Source organism: Daucus carota, chromosome 3 (assembly GCF_001625215.2).
Source record: "Daucus carota subsp. sativus chromosome 3, DH1 v3.0, whole genome shotgun sequence".
Classification (NCBI taxonomy): domain Eukaryota; kingdom Viridiplantae; phylum Streptophyta; class Magnoliopsida; order Apiales; family Apiaceae; genus Daucus; species Daucus carota.
The window spans coordinates 2,993,357-3,015,925 of NC_030383.2; the positions used below are offsets into that span (position 1 = coordinate 2,993,357).

At 41.0% G+C, this 22,569-nt stretch overlaps 1 protein-coding gene across 1 annotated transcript; it reads left to right on the forward strand.

The window, feature by feature from the left end:
• The first annotated feature begins 17,611 nt into the window (after positions 1 to 17,611).
• LOC135151082 (protein MAIN-LIKE 1-like) lies at positions 17,612 to 21,953 on the forward strand. The gene is made up of 6 exons (XM_064088634.1): positions 17,612 to 17,970; positions 19,312 to 19,407; positions 19,498 to 20,190; positions 20,838 to 20,917; positions 21,006 to 21,525; positions 21,621 to 21,953. The coding sequence occupies exons 2-6, from the start codon at positions 19,312 to 19,314 to the stop codon at positions 21,951 to 21,953; spliced, it is 1,722 nt and encodes a 573-aa protein (XP_063944704.1). The 5' UTR covers positions 17,612 to 17,970.
• The last annotated feature ends 616 nt before the right edge of the window (positions 21,954 to 22,569 follow it).

Here is a 22,569-nt window from a genome sequence, read left to right on the forward strand (position 1 = left end):
ACACAATTAGTTAGTTTGTATTAACTTTTTGTGATTAAAATTTAGATTATATATTTTTATTTATAAAAGAAAAATTATAATTATAATTTTGACTATCCTTTCGAAATACTTAAAAATGTGGGTTTAAAATCAAAATTCTTTTAGAAAATGTTAAAAAAATTAATCACAAAGTAATATATTCATGTTATTTAATCATGATATGTTGGTTTACATATAAAATTAAGAAACGGTTACACATTGCACGAGTAAATGAGTAAATTCTAACCAGTGTTGATGAGCTGTAAGACTCCAACAAACTAGACATTCAATGTGCACCTAAAACAACAAGAAGGACAGTAGAGTAATTTCGGTGAATTGCATCAAGCAAAATTGATTTGCATTTAGCAACCATGTTTATTAACCGTTTTGCATATAAAAATATCAACAAAAAAACATTTTACTAACATAAGAACTTTCTAATACTTTCAAGTCTCAAGATCTGAACTACTTAAAATAATTCACAAACTAAAGACATTAATGACATAATATAGATTTTAAAATTATAGTTTTGTGTATTATAAAATAATAATATTAAATCTAATAAATATATTATACTAAATATAATAAATATATTATATTAAATATAATTATTTATTTATTTTAAATATATGCGGGGCGGGACGGGGAATATCCACGGGGATTCAACAAATACCATACTTGCCCCATATTTTGGCGGGGCATAAAATCAATCCCCGTCACTATCCCATTCCTTATATTAGCGGGGCGAATCGGCCCCATTTGGGATGGGTTGGTGCGGGTTCCCCATTTTCCCCACCCCATTTTTAACCCTATACTCTTTGCAGGACCCATGCCAAGACTCACCTTTCATATTGACTCATAGAAACATCTTCCACCGAATTTGTCGTGTAAATTGTTAATTTTAGATCATCAATAATTTTAAATTTTATTAATTATTAACATATTTTAAAAAATTAATATTTAAAATTTACAATATTTTCAAATAAATTATAAGTAAAATTAAAATATAATATTTTATCCGATCACATTCTCTTAAAATGTGCCTGACAATTACTCTCGTATTTATAAGATGTTAATAAAAATGTCATGTCAAATATTTCGATGTTGTATTTTAATGTTAAATATTTCATTAGCATTGTATTGAAATCATGAAATGTTAGCATGATGCGACAAAAAATGTCAATTTAACTTGTTGTGAGAGGAATTGATACAACACCCCCAGAACCGTGTAGCACAATTATAGGGATATCTGTTACAACTACGAAAATCACGGCTAGCTCTTAGGGGCTACCGTGGACATAAACTAACAAAACAAATGAGAAACAAGTGTGTTTAAGGGCTGAGCTTGCAAAGAACCAAACAACGAGGCCGGAATTATGGAGTTCCGTCCTGCGATTGCCCGGAAATATCTGTCACAAAGGTTACACGTGCCTCTCTTTAGAGTGTAGAACTCGTGAATATGATTCTCGTCCTTTTGCAAGGTGCCTACATGCCCTATATTTATAGGGATCAAGCCCATGTAGTTCTCGATTTAGGACTCTGAAGAGATAAGCTCTTATCCCCTCTAGTTTAGGATAAAACAGCCTTCTTTCAGTAGTTATCCAGCGGTATCCCACTCCAAGTAGGTCACTTGAAGCCTTCATCTTGCATGATTATCCGAATTTATATGAATTATCTCCCCCGATTGTAATTATCTCCATAATGCACGTATTTATCTCTTAATTCGTAGATAAATAATAGCTGATACACTCCTAATATGTCCCCAATTCGTCCTCCTAGAAACAAGGAAGAAGAGTCCTGCTTGGAGTCTGCCTGCCATTCTGCCCAAGCGGCGGAAGCCCTGCCAGCGGCATCCCCTAGCTGCAGCCCTATAACTGCAAGCCAAGATGCACTTAGCGGTAACCCCTAGCAGCGGTAACCCCTAAAGCGCCTTCAGGTGCAACCCCATTCTGATGGCAGCCTTCGTTATGCTTCCAGTGTAAGTCCATGTACCTTCTTGTGCGCATTCAATGATTCACCCAGCTATGGCGAAGCCCATTATCCTTAACCAAATGATTCCAATAAGCCCAAGTGAAGCCCAAATAATATGATGGGCTATAAAATAAGCCCAGGGAGGTTTTATTGCACAACATAACTTATATCGTTTCATGAAATAAATAAAATATTCTTTTAAAAGTGTGATTATTTAAAGAGAAAATAATTTTTCTTTGTCACTAAATCATTTATCTTCTTAGAAACTTGTCATTGAATTAAATATATTTTTATTGATGGCACCAACGTTATATCTTCATTCCATTTAGTCGTTTAAGCTACGTAATGCAAATTTATTTTATCAAAATAAATAAATAAATTTTGAAACTAAATTATCTTTTTGATATATAAATGAATCCCTAATATCTCAATTTTCGGATTAAAAAGGTGAAGATCCTTTAGGTTTGAGACCCAATCAAGTGGGGTGCATCGTGTATGGCACCCCTCCATCCTTCATCCTTTCATCCTGGAGGTCTGGGACTTCTATGAGGTCTCCCCCATGCAGCTCACCCCCAACTCTTACCGCATGGCGGTCTGCCTCTACATCCTCTATGACATCCACCATGGGGTGAGGATGTCTGCCTTGGAGTTGGGCTGGTTCTTCCAGCTGAAACTTACCGGCAGGACCCCAGGGTTCTTCTACCTTACTGCCTGGAACACCCATCACAAGAAGGGTATCAAGGGCAACCGCCAGTCGATGTCGGACTGGCAGAAGCTCTTCCTTTACTGCTATGACTGCCCAGTATACAGGAAGGACTTCAATCTCTCCCCCAGTAAGCCAGCTTTCCCTTAATCCAATGTCTAGTTCACTCCTTTAGGGTTCCCGTTCAGTCTTCTTATGCTTGTATTTGTTGTAGACATGCCAGTGCAGACTCCTCTGGCGGGAGAGTCCCTTGAGAGGGCCAAGCACGTGTTGGGGCTATCTACCGGGCTAGGTGATGGCTCCAGCCTGCTTACCCCAGAAAATCTGGAGAGGCTCGGTTTTTCCACTACGGTGGTAAATGCATCCCCCGATGACGAGGGGGGCGCAGATGTGGAGGCGACGGGAAGCCCAGGTTTCCTCCTAGCTTGCACCTTTGAACTTACTTTCCTGATATTTGCTTTATAAATTTCCTTCCTGCATGATTTATGATTTTCATGCCATCTGCTGGGCTTGCATTTCCCCATATTTCCGTATATGTTTGCACATTATCTAATTGTTTCTCCTTGTCTCTTTCCACAGATATGGCTGCCAACATTCCCAAATTCATCAAGCGCTCCACTAAATACGAGGATCTGTTCGGGGAGGCCTCCGATTCTCCGGCTCCCCTCTCTGCCAAGCCTCTCTCCCAGCTTCCTTCTCCCTCTTTAGAGCAGAAGAAGGCCTCCTCCGGGGGTCGCAAGCGGGACCCCTCCAAAGCTGTCGAGGCGGGGTCTTCAGCTGAAGGCCGTACAAGTAAGAAGCCCAGGTTAACCCTGGCCCGCAGTTCTCCCGCTTCCTCCTCTTCTCAAAAGACTCAGCTCTTTCAGCGGATGCTCTCCGACCAGGTCCCCGAAGCTACCGTTCGGGAGTGGGACAGGCTTTCAATAGCCGAGGCCACCCGTGACAAGGTGGTGGCCAACGCTAAGAGCCTGTTCCTCGATCTGAAGATGGGGGAGCACGTCGCTGACACAGCCCGGGTCAATGAGAAGATGAGGGCGGATTTGAAGCAGGCTAAGGCGGACCTGGCTTCCGCTGTCAAAGACAGAGATCTTGTGCGGAAGGCCAACCAGGAGCTGAAGGAGGCTGAAGCCAAAGTCCGTGAGGAGAGGAGGAAGGAGGACGCCGTGAGGCGTTCCTTGGAGGAGGAGACAGATGGCCTTGGGAAGATGGTGAAAAGGCTGGAGGGCCAGGTGAAGGAGCTGCAGGAGGCTGCCGCCGCTGCAAAGGCGACGAGGAAGGAGCGGGAGGCCGCCGTTTTCGAGGCCGGAGTTGCCGCAGGGGTCAAGGACTGCGTGAAATCGGCCTACCGCTTCTTCCCTGACAACGATTGGGCCAAGTTGGGGCCTGATGCTGCGGTAGCCCTGGAGGAGGCGAAGGCCGAAGACGCTTCTGGCCAGGAGAAGGTTCCAACAACTTCCCAAGGTTTCTCCGGGGATGGTATTGAAAAGAGGGGTGTGGCTGAAGACGAGCCGAAGCCCGTGGAGCTGATCTCTGCGGGAACTGAGGTGACGCCCCCGGAAGGGGTTCCAGCTACAACCCTAGCGACCACTCAGGCTCCGCAAGACATCCTCCCTGCCGACGAGAAGGGCTCCTCCTCTCCTGCCTCCTGATCTTCCCTCCTCTGTGTTAATCAAACTTTTATTTTTTTTTGTTAATCCTGAATTTGTGCGTGGCGCTTGTCGTCACGAATTTGGTATTTTTGGATGAGGGTGCGGGCACCTCGGAATGCCCCGCAAGATATTTTGTTGTTTCAAGGGACCTCCCCCTGTTGGTGCGGGGAGGAATTTTCCTTTGAATTTTATTATTCTCTTTATAATAGCTGCTTTTGCTCCTTCATTTGCTTTGTACAAATTTTTTGTATTCCCTTGGATATTATTGTGTTGGTCGCCTAACTCTTCCATGCAGGTAGAAAGAATGAATATAGGGGATAGCCCTTGCGTTGAAAGCGTACACATTGTTTACTTTCTGGGGGGTTGTGATCCTTGGAACTTCGTTTTCCAAGGTCGCTTCCTTCTTTGCGGATGTATGTCGATGTATACGTTTGTGTTAACTCCCCAGTAGCGTATATAAAAGCACTTAGCCTTTCCTCGTAATAGCCCATTTAGGCGCAATTGAATCTGATCTCACATGTGTGAGAATCTAGGGACACCATTGGACGTAAGCCTTAAAATGACCCCTAGGTGTAAGCCTTTAGAGTAGTCTCCAAGTATAAGTTCTGAGATAATTCCACGAAGTGAGCTTTCTAGTAATCCCACCAAGTTAGCCTTGTGAGCCTGGATAGGCTTTAAACTCGAAAGCCTCGATAAGCCTTCGGCCTTGAAAGCCTCGACGGGCTTTAAACTTTGAAGGGCTACCGTAAGCCCAAAACCATGAAAGCTTGAAAAGCTTCAGCCTTGAAAGCCTTGATAGGCTTGAAACCTTGAAAGCTTGAAAAGCTTTAGCCTTGAAAGCCTTGATAGGCTTGAAACCTTGAAAGCTTGAAAAGCTTTAGCCTTGAAAGCCTTGATAGGCTTGAAACCTTGAAAGCTTGAAAAGCTTTAGCCTTGAAAGCCTTGATAGGCTTGAAACCTTGAAAGCTTGAAAAGCTTTAGCCTTGAAAGCCTTGATAGGCTTGAAACCTTGAAAGCTTGAAAAGCTTTAGCCTTGAAAGCCTTGATAGGCTTGAAACCTTGAAAGCTTGAAAAGCTTTAGCCTTGAAAGCCTTGATAGGCTTGAAACCTTGAAAGCTTGAAAAGCTTTAGCCTTGAAAGCCTTGATAGGCTTGAAACCTTGAAAGCTTGAAAAGCTTTAGCCTTGAAAGCCTTGATAGGCTTAAAACCTTGAAAGCTTGAAAAGCTTTAGCCATGAAAGCCTTGATAGGCTTGAAACCTTGAAAGCTTGAAAAGCTTTAGCCATGAAAGCCTTGATAGGCTTGAAAAGCTTGAAAGCTTGAAAAGCTTTCCTTCCCACCGGTGCAGCCAAGTTATCAAGTTGTGTTTACGAGTTTTAGTGTTTTCGATTCCCAAATTTATTTGAATTTTAAGCCAAATGAGTAATGTCAATGATACGCCTACTACCCCCCGAGTTCTTTAGCATAATTTTAATTATGGTGGAGAACTAGATGCAATTGAAGCCCTAAATAATTTTTAAAGGATACATGAAGCATTCAATTAACAATCATGGTAAGCAAGCATACACAACATTTTCATAACGGAAAGCTGCGAAATTTTATTGAATCACATGGTAAAAATTGACATAGCATAATATTGGGGGGTGCAACGACACTACCCCCCGAGCATCCTAGCAAGTAAAGCAAATAGTAGCCTGATAATTTTCCTAAAAGCATAGCGATTACAACTAATAAATCGCCTTTATTTCCTGACCCTTAAGCCGAAGCCTACAAAAATACTACCCGAGTGAAGCTACTGGTAATACCTTTTTAAGTGTTGGGCGTTCCATGCCCGTGGTATGAGTCTTCCATCCATGTCCGTGAGGTGATAGGTACCTTCCCAAAGCACTGTTTTGATGATATATGGGCCTTCCCACTTTGCACCGAAGGCCCCATGAGCGGGAACCCTCATGTTAGGCATCATTTTTCTGAGAACTAGGTCTCCCGTTTTGAGGGGTCGAGCCCTAACTTTCTTATCGAAGTATTTACGGGTCCTCTGTTGATACGCAGCAAGTTTCAACTGAGCCGTATCTCGTACTTCTTCAATCAGATCTAAGTAGAGCCTGTGGTTGACTTCATTATTCTCAGGGTCGTAGTTATCCCTCCGAAAAGATCCTGCTCCAACTTCTACGGGAACCATGGCTTCACACCCGTATGTTAGGGTGAACGGGGTTTCGCCGGTGGTAGACCTTGGAGTGGTATTGTAAGACCACAACACCATGGGAAGTTCCTCCGGCCAGCATCCCTTTTTCTCTTCCAGTTTGGCTTTCAGGGTGTGCTTAATAATTTTGTTTACGGCCTCCGTTTGACCGTTGCTCTGAGGGTGGCACACCGCGGAGAAGCCTTTCTTTATGCCAAGGTTGTCACAGAAATTCATCATTTCATTGCTGTCAAATTGTTTCCCATTGTCTGATATGAGCTTGTAGGGGACCCCGTACCGACAGACGATCGCACGACAAACGAAGTCTACCAACTTCCTTGCAGTGATGGAAGCTAGGGGTTCAGCTTCAGCCCATTTAGTAAAGTAATCTACAGCCACGACTGCATATTTCACCCCTCCTTTCCCTTTTGGTAATTCACCAATCAGATCTATACCCCAAACAGCAAACGGCCAGGGGCTTGTCAGGGTCTTCAGGGGTACTGCGGGGCTCTTGTTTGTATTGGAGAACCTTTGGCAACTGTCACAGGCCCTGGCGAAGGCATGAGCATCCTTGTGGAGGGTAGGCCAGTAGTAGCCTTGACGGAGGATTTTGTGAGCGAGGGAGGCACCCCCCGAGTGATTCCCACAGATTCCTTCATGCACTTCGCGCATAATGTATTCACACCTTATCCCAGCAACGCACCTGAGGAGGGGCCGATTGAATCCTCTTTTGTAAAGGATTCCATCATAAATTACATACTGGGCTGCCTTGTACCTCAATTTCCTGGCCTCATCTTTGTCCGTAGGCAGGGTTCCGTTGGCTATGTATTCATGGATTGGGGTTGTCCAGAGGTTAGTCTCATCAGCTTCAACATCCATGACTTCAATTTTGGGGATGCTAGGCTGATGCTGGATTTCGAGGGGGATCACCCCGAGCATGTGTGCATCCCTCTGAGAGCCTAATTTGGCTAAGGCATCAGCATCTGCATTCTCAGACCTTGGTATTTGCTCTAGCTTGATTTCCCTGAATTTCCCAATTAGTTCCTGGGCATACCGCATATAGAGATCGGTGCGGGGACCCCTAGCTTGGAAGCCTCCTCGGATGTGCCAGACTACCAGCATAGAATCACTGTAAACGTTCATGTTTTCCACTCTCATTTCCAAGGCCAGCTTCAGGCCAGCTATTAGGGCTTCATACTCCGCGTCGTTGTTAGTGGCGTTGAAGTCGAAATGAATGGAGCTTTGCAGCTTATGGCCTTCCGGACTGACTAAGACAATGCCAGCCCCGGCCCCATTTCCATTTACAGCCCCATCGACGTACAGGTTCCACCAAGGGGAACAATTCTCGGGTATGGCTACTGGAGGCTGGGGTTGAGGTATGCATTCCATCCCTTCGACTTCAAAAGTGGGTGGAAACTCTAAGATGAAGTCAGCTAGCGCTTGCCCCTTTATTGCGGTTCTAGGCTTGTACTCTATGTCAAACTGGCCCAGCTCGACTGCCCATTTCATGATTCTTCCCGAGGCTTCCGGCTTGTGCAAGACCTGTCTGAGAGGGAAGGATGTTCGTACTTCAATCTTGTGAGCCTGAAAGTAAGGCCTTAATTTGTGGGAAGCCAAAATTAGTGCGTAGGCTAACTTCTCCATGTTTGAGTAGCGGGCTTCAGCATCAAGTAATCTCTTGCTTACATAGTATACTGGCTGTTGGGCTTGCTCTTCCTCCTTGATCAGGACAGCGCTAATTGAGAACTCGGAAACCCCTAGGTAAAGGATCAAGGCTTCACCCTCCGTTGGCTTGGCCAACAGGGGCGGGCTTCCAAGTTGCTCTTTCAGCTTCAGGAAAGCAGCCTCACATTCTGTCGTCCATTCAAATTTTTGCCCCTTTTTTATGGCTGCAAAAAATTCTCTACATTTGTCTGAGGATTTTGAGATGAACCGGTTTAGGGCGGCGACCCGGCCTGTAAGGCATTGCACCTCCTTTACGTTCCTAGGCGACCTCATTTCAATTAAGGCCTTGATCTTCGCAGGGTTAGCTTCGATTCCCCTGTGATTGACAATGAAGCCCAAGAACTTGCCGGATTCAACCCCGAATACGCATTTTTGGGGATTCAACTTCATCCTGTAATCCCTCAGTATGTCGAACATCTCTGATAAGTGTGTAACATGATCGTAAGCTTTCTTTGATTTTACTAACATGTCATCTACATACACTTCCATAGTTCTTCCAATCTGATCTTTAAACCCAAACGGCATGCCTATATAGCAATAAAGCCCCCTGTCAGTGATGAAGGAGGTGTGTTCCTGATCTGGCTCGAACATGGGGATCTGATTGTAGCCCGAGTAGGCGTCCATGAAGCTTAACAGTGCATGCCCCGCAGTGGAATCCACCAATTGGTCAATTCGAGGGAGCGGGAAGCTGTCCTTAGGGCAAGCCTTGTTCAGATCAGTGAAGTCTATGCAAGTTCTCCACTTTCCGTTTGGTTTCTTTACCAACACTGGGTTTGCTAGCCATGTGGGGTAAAAAGCTTCTTTCACTAGGCCTGCCTTCAATAGTCGGTCTACCTCTTCTTGAAGAGCGGCAGCCCTTTCCCCGCTAATTGGTCTTCTCTTCTGTCTGACTCCCTTCCTATCTGGGTCAATATTGAGGTGGTGGCACATGACTTCCGGGTGAATCCCGATCATATCCGAATGGTTCCAAGCGAAGACGTCCAGATTATTCTTTAAGAATGCGGTCAGGGTTTCCCTTAGGTCCGGCCCCAATTGTTCCCCAATTTTTAGTTCTTTAGTGGGGTCGGACTCATCCACCAAGATGGACAGGGTATCCCCAGCTGCTCCAGTCTTCACCTGGGTTTCCGGCATCCTTGGGTCGAGGTCGATCTCAACGGTAACCTCTTTGTTGCCACCCTCTTGGGGTTGCGTACCCAGGATTTCATGAACGGGAAGCCGTGTTCGGTTTCCGAGTTGATAGGTTACCATAGCACTATTGAAGTCACAAGGTGCCTCGCACTCATTTTCTTGCTTTTTATTTTGGGGCTGCTTTTGCAATTCCCCTTCAAAGTCGCTGTCAGTAACATCTTCCACAATCCCTTCGACCAGGGTTTCAGCTGTATCAATATTCTTCATTGGGAGTGCATCCGTGGGTGCAAGCCCTTCATGCACGGCATGCGAGGCTTCTAGATAAGGATCTTCCCCCGGGTGTTGCACGATAATCACCATGTTGCAGGTTGCTTTCACAAACTTTATTAAAACCCTTCCCTGAGCCTTGGTTTCGGGTTCCTCTTCTATATCCACTTGCTTGTAACAGCTCTCCGGGATGTCTTCATCCATTTGCTGGGCTTCTTTACAGGCTTTTACTGCGGATCTCAAAGCCTTGCTATAGCATTCCCGGGAGTCAGCCTGACATCCTCGCACACATCCTACCCCATTGGGGGTCGGGAACTTCATGGATAGGTGGTATATTGAGGTTACAATCCGCATGTCCCTTAGAATAGGTCTGCCCAGGATCCCGTTATAGGAGATGTCTTCGTTCACTACCATGAACTCTGCAACCTGAGTGACAGCTCGGGGTTCCACTCCAAGGGTGATCGGGAGTCTTACCCTTCCAACAATCTGGACAGCATTCCCCGTGAAACCATACAACTCATTATAGCAAGCCATCATATCTTTATCCGCCATTTTCATTCTTTGGTACGCATTGTAGGCCAAGATATTGACAGAGCTTCCGTTATCGACAAGAAGCCTGTGCACATTGACATTTCCGATCACGGCTGTTACCACCAGGGCGTCGCTATGAGGATGGTGTACCGCGCGCGCATCCCCCTCAGTGAAGGTAATGTCCATAGTCTCCCCTTTGAACATTTTGGGAGGCCTTTCAGACAGATGGCACACATTGGTTAAGGGCGGCCCTCGGGCTTCCCGTACATATCTCTTCATGGCACTGCGTCCCTGGCCTCCCACGAAGGGCCCTCCGATGATCATTCGTACACTACCAGCACGGGTGTTACGGTTGGCTTCCTGGTTATTTGTCCTTTCAGCTTTCTTTTCCTTATATTTCTTAGCCTCCTGGGCTACAAACTCCGTCAGGTATCCTGTTCTGATAAGGTCCTCTATGTGGTCCTTAAGATGAACACATTCCGCGGTGTCATGTCCGTTTAAATCGTGGAAAGCACAATATTTTCCCTGATCTTTCTTTCCAGGGGGTCCACTTCGAAAGGGCTTCCGGAAGAGTCTCGCTTTGTCTCCGACCTCAAAAATGTGATCTATAGAAGCCGTCAGTGGCGTGTATTCGTGGTACCTTGCTTCTCTTGTCTTCCTCATTGTCAACCTTGACTTGTCGAAGCCCTGCGTGCTGGTTGTGTTTACGGTAATGGGCGAAGTCTTGCCATCCCGGCTCGAGGATTTTTCACCAGCAGGCCTTACGTAGGGGTTCCTCTTGTAGGTGTTCCTCCTATCTGGGCTGTAAGACCTATCCCTCTTGTTTTTCCAGTTGCTACGGCTTTCAGACTTTGACTCCTTCTTCAACTTAGCTAAGGATTCCTCGATCACTTTATGGGGTTCAGCTCTAGCAAAGAAGTCAGCTAGGGTTTCAGGCTCTCGCCCTTGCAACTCCTTCCAAAAGTCTGTTCCAGGCCTTACCCCCGCTATCAAGAAGTTCTTCAGGGTTTCCTTTGAAGTTGGCCTAACCCGGGGTACCTCTGCGTTGAAGCGCTTGAAATACTCTCTCAATGTCTCATGTTCCTTTTGCTTAATATTAGCCAGGGTGTTGGCAGGTGGGGCGTAAGTGACGGAAGCCCTGAATTGTCCCACAAACAGTTCGCACATTTTCCTCCAAGAGCTGATGGAATCAGCGGGAAGCCTCTTGAACCAGTGATGAGCGTCATCCCTGAGGGTTGCAGCCAACAGGCGACATTTTGTGAGGTCTGGAATCTGGTAGACCTCCATCTCAGTATCGAACCGGCTAAGATACTCCACGGGATCCGTGGTTCCGTTAAATCGCAGGTCGCCCACCCCCTGTAGATACGAGGTAGGGGTGACTCCCTAACCTTCTTAGTAAAGGGTGACTTTACGGTAAGCCCGGCTTTCGACTTCTTATCGGCCTTCACCTTCTTTAGGGCTTCCAGCAGTTCTTCCATCTTGCATTTATCATCCCCATCATCAAGTGCAACCTCATAGTCATCATCCAGGGGCTGATCTTTCTTTTTGCTTACTTCATTATCGTTGTGCGACCCTGAGCTTTCCTCATCGTCATGAATGGAGATAACCTTTGACGGCCTTTGGTTTTTATCCTTTGACCGAGCTTCAGACACGGGCTTCTCCTGTCGCTGACTGGGAGGAGCCCTATGTTGCGAGCCTTCAGGTACATCCCCGTTAGGGGCCTTGTTGCCAAGCCTGTGCCGCAAGTCTTGCTCGGTCAGTTTCCTCCCAAGGCGGTCGAACACACTAGCAGCCTGTGAGTGCTCTCTATCATCCATTTCGGGGTTAGCTTCTTTCTCAGGGTTGCCACCTTCTTTCCTGCCGCCTTCTGCACCGAAATCTAGCTTGGTGGGAGTCACCTTGCTAGCCCTTTTCGACCTTGCTGACTTTCTTTTCAAGGAGGCAATCCTCCTACTCATCCTCTTCATTTTTGCCTTCATCTCCTCGCGGGTTAGTTCTCCGCTTGGAACATCACTTTCATCCTGCGTAGCGCCCTCCGGCGTCTTGGGGTTTTCAGTGTTTTCGGGAATTTCTGACATCTCTCCTCTCTAAGATCAGTAATCCCCTCCTTCTAGCGCCAAAAAGTGTTGTGAGAGGAATTGATACAACACCCCCAGAACCGTGTAGCACAATTATAGGGATATCTGTTACAACTACGAAAATCACGGCTAGCTCTTAGGGGCTACCGTGGACATAAACTAACAAAACAAATGAGAAACAAGTGTGTTTAAGGGCTGAGCTTGCAAAGAACCAAACAACGAGGCCGGAATTATGGAGTTCCGTCCTGCGATTGCCCGGAAATATCTGTCACAAAGGTTACACGTGCCTCTCTTTAGAGTGTAGAACTCGTGAATATGATTCTCGTCCTTTTGCAAGGTGCCTACATGCCCTATATTTATAGGGATCAAGCCCATGTAGTTCTCGATTTAGGACTCTGAAGAGATAAGCTCTTATCCCCTCTAGTTTAGGATAAAACAGCCTTCTTTCAGTAGTTATCCAGCGGTATCCCACTCCAAGTAGGTCACTTGAAGCCTTCATCTTGCATGATTATCCGAATTTATATGAATTATCTCCCCCGATTGTAATTATCTCCATAATGCACGTATTTATCTCTTAATTCGTAGATAAATAATAGCTGATACACTCCTAATATGTCCCCAATTCGTCCTCCTAGAAACAAGGAAGAAGAGTCCTGCTTGGAGTCTGCCTGCCATTCTGCCCAAGCGGCGGAAGCCCTGCCAGCGGCATCCCCTAGCTGCAGCCCTATAACTGCAAGCCAAGATGCACTTAGCGGTAACCCCTAGCAGCGGTAACCCCTAAAGCGCCTTCAGGTGCAACCCCATTCTGATGGCAGCCTTCGTTATGCTTCCAGTGTAAGTCCATGTACCTTCTTGTGCGCATTCAATGATTCACCCAGCTATGGCGAAGCCCATTATCCTTAACCAAATGATTCCAATAAGCCCAAGTGAAGCCCAAATAATATGATGGGCTATAAAATAAGCCCAGGGAGGTTTTATTGCACAACATAACTTATATCGTTTCATGAAATAAATAAAATATTCTTTTAAAAGTGTGATTATTTAAAGAGAAAATAATTTTTCTTTGTCACTAAATCATTTATCTTCTTAGAAACTTGTCATTGAATTAAATATATTTTTATTGATGGCACCAACGTTATATCTTCATTCCATTTAGTCGTTTAAGCTACGTAATGCAAATTTATTTTATCAAAATAAATAAATAAATTTTGAAACTAAATTATCTTTTTGATATATAAATGAATCCCTAATATCTCAATTTTCGGATTAAAAAGGTGAAGATCCTTTAGGTTTGAGACCCAATCAAGTGGGGTGCATCGTGTATGGCACCTTATCATTCAAATCAACATCATGCTTCACCCTTTTCTGATTGCGGTTTATCCCGTAAAATAAATGTCACAAGACAACCAAAAAACAACGCACTTGCATATAGATGCAGAATAAAGATAATTGATATAGAAACAATTTCCTTGGACCTGGAAATTCCAATTACAGAGGATGAAGTCATGACCCATGAGAGAGAATGTATTTACGTACACATGCATAGTTTAACTGTTTACTCCCTCCGTCCCATTGAGATATATACATTTGTATCGGGCACGGAGACTAAGAAAAGTGTATAAAGTAATGTAAAGTAATAAGAAAGAGAAAGAAAAGTAGATAAAGTGGTGAGACCCATTAATATTTAAGAGCAAGTCCAACAGCTGCCTCAAATGATGTCCTAAGTCATAATTTGAGGCATTTGATTGAAAACATTGCTCCAACAGTGTCCTAGTGATGCCTTAAATCACTAGGACAACTTACTTCAGCCCTATTTTTAGGGCTCACCTACTTGAGCCTCATTTCACTTTTAATAATAAAATATTATCATTCTCTCTCTCCCCACTACTTTTCCCTCTACTTTTTCATTCAAAATATTAATATTTTAATAATAGGGCTTGTGGATAAGGCTTTTTGTTGGAGTGAATTTATAAAAGTGATGCCCTAAATTAGATGAAGTTAGTGGGTGAGTGGGATTTTTATATTATAAAAGTTTACAATTTTAGGAAAGTTTTGAAATGTATAGAATTGAATGGGACATCCCGAAAAGGAAAGTGTATAGAAATCAGAGGGACAGAGGGAGTAAGACTTTAAGATTATTCTCGGCTAACACACGAACGACAATTTCACACGTAGATTCTCTGTATTTTGTTTGACTAAATCGACTTGCATACTTGATCATCTACTATCATCTTGTCTGCAAGACAACTTGTTATTCGTCTGCACGCACGCAAAATAAAAGTAATTAGATAAATTCATTTTAAATGAAGATCAGATATTTATGGCATGAAAGTCGTGACGTTTGGGCGACTTATAGATGATTTATAAATTAAAACTAATATCTTATTTCAAAAAAAAACTAATATATAATCTCAGAAATATTCTAAACGGGAGTATTCTATTTTAACTTTTTCTAATGGTGGTTTTTTATTTATGACTTGTGAATTGTATTCTGATATTTTAAATGTCACGTATAGCATGCAATATCGTTAACTAAATGTATGAAATTAAAATAAATGATTTATGATTTGATTAGTCATTCAAAATTATTTTTCTTTTTGTACTTTCAACATCCATAACAATATATTTTGTTAAAAATATACGATTTTGACTAATATTTGGGAAATGAAAGGATATATTATACGTGTGATTCTTAACATATAAAATCACTGGTAAGTTAAGTTAAACAGAAAGGTGCTATTAAAAATTTCCTGGTGAGTGGTAACTTTTTTTTTTTTTGGTAAGTCAGGATCATATATTAATCTCGAAAAATCTTACAAAAAGTTGAGTGGTAACTTGAACAGTGTACCAACTCGGCTTCCATTTCTATTTTCCTTTTTTGCTAAACAGTCCTCATGTATTGTCTAACGAGCATAATTCATGTCAACGTCTTTTATTAAATCATAAAACCAATCATAAATTCCTTCCCCACAAAAATACAAATCTATCTTCTTTTTTCTTCTCTTCTGCTAAATTAAATCTAAATCTTTCATTTTCATGTCCTCCTTGATGTATACGTTTATGTATACATGCAAATAATATCATAAATTAGTGATGGCCATGTAGATTGCACATGAAATCGTTCCTTTATTTTCTCATGATTGGTCACTGCCTAGTGCCTACCCAGCTTGTATTTGACGATCATCCATAATCCATTACAATACTCCCTCCGTCTCTAAATACTTTTTATGTTTGTACTTTTCACGTTTGCCAATACACATTTTTGATCGTTAATATATTTCATTTCGTAGTAGCATTAAAAATAAAAACTTCACCGTATTAAAGTGCTCGTGAATACGAATCTAACAAGATCACTCATGACTATATTTAATTTTATAGATTAGATGTAAATTTGTAATTTATCTCATGTTATGAACAATACCGACATCACAAATAGGAAAAGAAAAAAAAAACGGAGGGAGTAATTAAATAGACTCATAATCAATCTTTCAAGAACATCGCACATACTGTATTGAAATACTAGTGAAATAAACCTCGATTTCAAGTCGATTAATCGATTGATGTGATTTGTGACCGACATCACTCAAATCACACTTTTCATTTCACACAAAAATGCGAAGAAATTTTCGACAATTACTTTATGGAACCCTATTTTATTCGGAAATGGGAAAAGACACAGGAATTGGTTGATTTAGTTTAAAATACGTTCTTATTGTTTACAAGTAAAAATTTATTTATAATTGAAAAATAAATTTTATTTTAATATTTTGAATTTTTTTTGATATCGGGCATAAAATTATCAATATAATAATAAATTATTTTTTTAAAGTGGTCCTTATAATCAAATTTCAAAAGCTAAAATAAGTTATCAAAAAAAAAAAAGATTTTCAACATCTTATATTTTTGACTTATAAATCATAAATTGACTTGTAAGTTCTTCATACGAACATTAGGACCAGCCAAACACTATTATATTAATTGATTTTTTATTAATAAATTTCAAAATATAAATATTTTAGTTAATTTATAGTATAAAGAATGCGGGAGAGATCATTTTCAAAATCTTTAACCAAGCATAATAAAGTCTTGACAAGACTATACACTAAACCTATGATTACAATGACAAAAAATGAATAGAGATGCATACTTTAGGTAGGCACCAAGGCAGCCTTGTGTGATTCTAGCAAAGGACACGAACACCGTAAGACCACCTTTCATTAATTTCCTAAAATACATGGGTATAGAGAAAATTCGGGTACTTTGTGGAGTTATTTATTAAGTATCTTTCCATCCCGAATCAGATGAGCTAGTTGATTTTGGAAACGCAACTTAAGACACATTGATCATTTAGTTTTGAATTTTATTTTAAATTTTTTCTTTTATAAACAGAAATTTCATATTTTAATTTTTATTTTCAAAAATAAATAATTTAGCTATGTGGTCAATAGATCTTAAATTACGTGTCCAAAATTAACGATCAATAAATGGAGTGAGAATAATATTAGGGTATGACAAACAATATATTACCTTTGGCATATCTTTCTTTACGATTGATACAAACTTTGATACTAAGGGAAAATATCTCAATTTACTGTATGCAATGATCTTAACGAAAGTGTTATCATGTCAAGATGCATCTCTCGTGCATAAATAAGTTGGGCTTATTTCCTTTCTTTCCTTTTATTGTCAGGAAGTTGGGGCTTATTTGGCTTCAACCTTGATTTATGTACTTGATTAGTTGAAGCTTCTTTTTAACTCTCACATCGATTTTAAAAGAAAGAACATGCATCAACATCAGATGTAACGGATTCCGCTATAACGGTTTTTGAGATGTAAGCCGGATTCTAACATCTTGTTCCGAGATTTTTATTAACAACAAATGAAAAATGTGAGTGTAAGTAAGTGAAATGCAACGTTATTAGTTTTATTTACTTTTTTTTTTTTGAATAAATTAGTTTTATTTACTTGTTATCGAGTTTTTTAAAAAAAAAATTGTTAGAGAGTGGATTAGCTTTGTTAACGTGCTCCAGAGTTGAAAGTAAAATATTTAAGTATTTACGTGCTCCAAAACATTTAATTGATTGTTAGTTGTAATTTTATTACTCCCTCTAGTCTTTATTATAAGGTACCAAGACTTTTTGCACACAATTTTAGGTGTTTTGACCGCCTACTTAAAATTATTTTTTAATTTTTTTTCCGAATTACAATATTTTAAAGACAAAGTAAGTGCTTGTTGTGAATAATCTATATTATTCTTATTGTGAGAAAGGAAAACGGCTCCTTCACATTACTAGGCACCTTGAACAAAAGTTTTACAAATATAACCACCTTTTTTTTCACTTCACATTTCTAACCACCCTAATTCATACACCCCTCGGGCGAACACAGCTGAAATTTTTTTTTAAGCCCAGATCTTGCTACGGGCGAACAGAAGAACTCCAGGCAAGTGTGTTCGCCCCTGCCACGGGCGAACATACCTGTGAAGCATTGACGTGTCCGGCCCAGTCAGGGGCGGCCACGTGTCCCTTTTACCCCTCAAAACCCCAACCCCTTTGTTTCTTCTTCATCTTCGCCGCAGCAAACAGCTTCTTCTCAGATTTTCACACATTGCAAGCTTCAATTTCTAGAAGAAAGGGTGATCCGGACAGAGAAAAGGGGGGAAAAAGGAGCTTGCTTTGCTACTTTCACCGGATCAAATTAATCAATTTCACCCATTTTCAAGGTTTTTCCACCATTCTCAATCTCATCAAATTGCATGCATGTATTTTTATAAATTTTATAATGATTGTTCTTAGTTGCTAGTAGCTACAAATTATATGACAAGCTTGATTAGTAATTTTGTATGATGATTTATAATGAATGTTGTTAGTTGGTATTTGTTAGTAGATTATGTTAATTTTAGAAATTAGGTTAGTAGATTAAATTTAGAAATTAGGTTAGTAGATTAAATTTGGGTGTTTTACGTTAAAAAATAGAATAAAAATAAGCAATCTCACATTTTCGAATTTAATTGGAATTATTTCGAATTTTGGAATTAAAAATTGGAATTATTTCGAATTTTGGAATTATTTCGAATTTTGGAATTAAAAATTGGAATTATTTCGAATTTTGGAATTAAAAAAATATTAATAGAAATAGGAATTATTATGAATTTTTGATTTGATTAAAATAATTTTCGAATTATAAAATTGGGAAAATTAGTGTAGATCTTATATTTTGAATGAATTAAAAATTAGACTTGATTAGTAATTTGTTTGATAATTTATAATGGGTTTTGTTAGTTGGTATTTGGTAGTAGCTTATGTTAGTGATAATTTTAGTTTAGATTAGTAGTTGGTGATGATTGTTGTTGATTAATAGTGGTAGTGATAATTTTAGTTTAGATTAGTAGTTGGTGATGATTATTGTATTATTTACGTTAAGAATAGATTAAATATAATCAATTTAATTTTAGCTTTTATTGAATTTAATGAAATTAAATTAAATCGGATTTAAAAGTAAACTTGACACCATTAAATTAAATAGATTAGTAGTTGGTGATGATTGTTGTATTATTTACGTTAAGAGTAGATTAAATATAATCAATTTAATTTTAGCTTTTATTGAATTTAATGAAATTAAATTAAATCGAATTTAAAAGTAAACTTGACACCATTAAATTAAATAGATTAGTAGTTGGTGATGATTGTTGTTGATTAGTAGTGGTAGTGCTAATTTTAGTTTAGATTAGTAGTTTAAATTAAGTAGTGGTAGTGCAAATTTTAATTTAAATTATACAATGTTATATTATTCCAATAAATAAAAAAAATTAGATTTGTAAAAATAGTTAGAGATAATTATTTCGAATTTAAAATTAAGTAATATAAAATATAATATAAAATATAATATAAAATATAATATAAAATAAAAAAATCATATTTGTAAAATTAGTTAGACATAATTACAATTAAAATTAAAATCACAATGTTATATTATTACAATTAAAATGAAAATTATTTCGAATATTGGATTTAATGAAACAATTTCAAATTTAATAACAAATATTTTGAATTTAATTTCGCAGATGGATGTCGGTCGTTCTGGTCCCGGACCTTTAGACGGGAGTTTGTTGACATTACAGTCTGTGCACAGGTCTCAGGTTGTGTGGGACAACATAGAGGTAAACTCCTTCTTTAGTGCAATTTTTTTTACATTTGTATGAGTCTGTAGCCTATAGGGACTAATATTTTGTGCACTACAATTATTTCAGCCACCCCCTGATTTCAGATTGAGGACAAACTTTGGGGAGTATTGGAAGGCAGTTCGAGCCCACAGACCGCATCAGATGATCATGGATGCAATCAGGGATTTAGGATTTGATTGCATATTTAGGCTGGGACAGTTCAAGCACGACAGGGGTTTGATTACAGCCTTTATCGAGAGATGGCGTGGAGAGACGCACACCTTCCACCTGCCGTTCGGAGAGGCCACTATCACTCTTGAGGATGTTCATCACATTCTCGGGTTACCCACTGAGGGTGATCCACTGATCCTCCGTGGAGCGAGTACCAGCGTGGAGGAAAGGCGCGTGCTAGTAGGCGAATTTCTTGGGCTATTACCAGAAGCCAAGGACGATGTTAACCGAGGTGGTTTAAAGATCAAATGGCTTGTGGATAACTTCGGGTCTTGTGAGCGGTTGGAGCAGTTGGATCCAGAGGATATAGGTTATGGTGTACAGCTTACCTACCATATTCGGGCGCACCTACTATGCGTTATTGGATCATTGTTCCCCCACAGCAGCGGGAACCGCGTGCAGCTTGACCTTCTATGGTTAATGAGGGACATGGACCAGCTGCGTCGGTATAGCTGGGGTAGTGCTGTTCTTGGCTTCCTATACCAGAAGCTATGTTCTTCTAGCAGGGCTAACTGTACTGATTTCTGTGGCTACGCCACATTGGTACAGGTAATACTAAACCAACCACAACTTTCTTTCTCGTCTTTATTGTTGCATTATTTATTCATCATGTGCACTTGTACTAACCTTGCCGCTAATTTTTTCGAATTATAAAATTGGGAAATTTAGTGTAGATCTCATATTTTGAATGAATTAAAAATTAGACTTGATTAGTAATTTGTTTGATAATTTATAATGGGTTTTGTTAGTTGGTATTTGGTAGTAGCTTATGTTAGTGATAATTTTAGTTTAGATTAGTAGTTGGTGATGATTGTTGTTGATTAGTAGTGGTAGTGATAATTTTAGTTTAGATTAGTAGTTGGTGATGATTATTGTATTATTTACGTTAAGAGTAGATTAAATATAATCAATTTAATTTTAGCTTTTATTGAATTTAATGAAATTAAATTAAATCGAATTTAAAAGTAAACTTGACACCATTAAATTAAATAGATTAGTAGTTGGTGATGATTGTTGTTGATTAGTAGTGGTAGTGCTAATTTTAGTTTAGATTACTAGTTTAAATTAAAAAAATCAGATTTGTAAAAATAGTTAGAGATAATTATTTCGAATTTAAAATTAAGTAATATTTATTTCTCGTCTTTATTGTTGTATTATTTATTCATCATGTGCACTTGTACTAACCTTGCCGCTAGGTGTGGATTTACGAGCGCTTTCCGTCACTAGCGCCTAGGCACAGGGGTCAACCCTTGTTCGAGTACCCGCTGGCGCTGAGGTATGTTGTCACTCCTTTTGTTGATTAACTTCAATTCATATTTGTTGCATGTATAACCTCTGAGCACTTATGCCAACTTCCACTGTAGGTGGAAGGCGCCACTTAGGCGTTGTCAGGTGCCGCATGCGCAGAGCCGCATGACACAATATGAGTTGGATGCGTTGACACCCCGACAGTTTCGATGGAGGCCATATGCTGATTTACCTGCAGAGCATCACCCGGAGGCCACTGTGTACTTGCGTTGGACGGCTCCCGCCCCCATGATGTACATGTCCTACGTCGAGTGGTGCTACACGGACAGGGTGACGAGGCAGTTTGGTTTTATGCAGGGTGTACCATATTCCTCTCCCTACCCTAATCATCAGGACCTGCACGACCACTACAACGAGCAGGTTGATTGGATGTACGCGAGGGAGCCATTTGTTGATCTTTGGGATACGCGCATGGAGCGTGCCCTCGCATCTCCTCCACTTATGCATGGCGAGGGTTGCACTGCCTCATACCTGCCATGGTTCCACAGGGTCACACGTCGAATCATCATTAACCCCTTACACTGGCCACAGCAGGAGGGTGCCTTCCAGGGAACACAGCTCTCGCCACAGGAACTGGTAAATATACATGCTTAAATATACATGCTTAAATATACATGTTCTCCGCTTGTTTTGTACACTGTTCTGACTTAAATATACATGTTTGTAAACAGGAGGAGCAGTTATCCGCTATGCAGCGTGCCATTGACCCTTATGCTCCTGATTTGGGTCTGGCAAACCATATTTTACAGGATATGGTTACTCGTGTACAGCGTCGACCTACGGAACAGGCCCCTGCCAGACCTAGGGCACGGGCTCCTGCAGGGCGTAGGGGACGACCACCAGTCACACCGGTAGTGCCCGAAGAGGGCACTTACTACACCCATGTGGGTAGCTCACACCTTGCAGGCACCTCACATTCTGCAGGTCATGATGGAGCAGGTACTTTTGAGGCTGGTGGTTGGTCTCCATTCATTCAGCCTTCTACATCTGAGGGGGTTCCATAGCCCCAAAGGAGCAGATTAGGGGATGATGAGGCACAGGACGATGAGGGTCCGTCACAGGATCACTTGTCAGAGTCATATGTATATCGTCCTGACATGTCATTCTTAGAGGATCACACACCTCCCCCATTCACCCAGGACCCGTCCTTTGGGAGCAGTACATACAGATTCGGGAGTCCACCTGTCACGTTCACTCCGATGATGTCCACCAGCGGCCAGGGTTTTACCACACCTTTACCCGCTTTTGCTGCATTTGCGGGGGATAGTAGCCCCTGGGCGTACGCACCTGTGCGTCCACCGAGAGCAGCAGCACAGCCGTCGGAGGTTGAGGATGAGTCTGACGATGAGGAGCCATCCGAGCATGAGCAGAGACAGCAGCCACATAGAGCTGCGAAGGGGAAGGGTCGTAGATGTCACACTGGAAGTCACTTCTTCGGGCATACGAAGAAGTAGGCTTTTTGGCTTCCCCTCGTATGTACTTTGTTTATGTGTATGCACTTTTATTATGCATTTGATAATGCATTATGTTTATCTTTATGTACTTTTATTCGGGTAGAACGGTTTATGTACTTTTATTATGTTTATGTTTTTTGTTCACTCATATTGTTCTATAATGTTA

Excerpts from the sequence above, each read along its gene's own strand:
- LOC135151082 (XM_064088634.1), top strand. The coding sequence starts at position 19,312 with ATGGATGTCGGTCGTTCTGGTCCCGGACCTTTAGACGGGAGTTTGTTG. Across the intron at positions 19,408-19,497 it reads TTGTGTGGGACAACATAGAG|CCACCCCCTGATTTCAGATT; the intron begins GTAAACTCCTTC and ends CAATTATTTCAG. Across the intron at positions 20,191-20,837 it reads GCTACGCCACATTGGTACAG|GTGTGGATTTACGAGCGCTT; the intron begins GTAATACTAAAC and ends CCTTGCCGCTAG.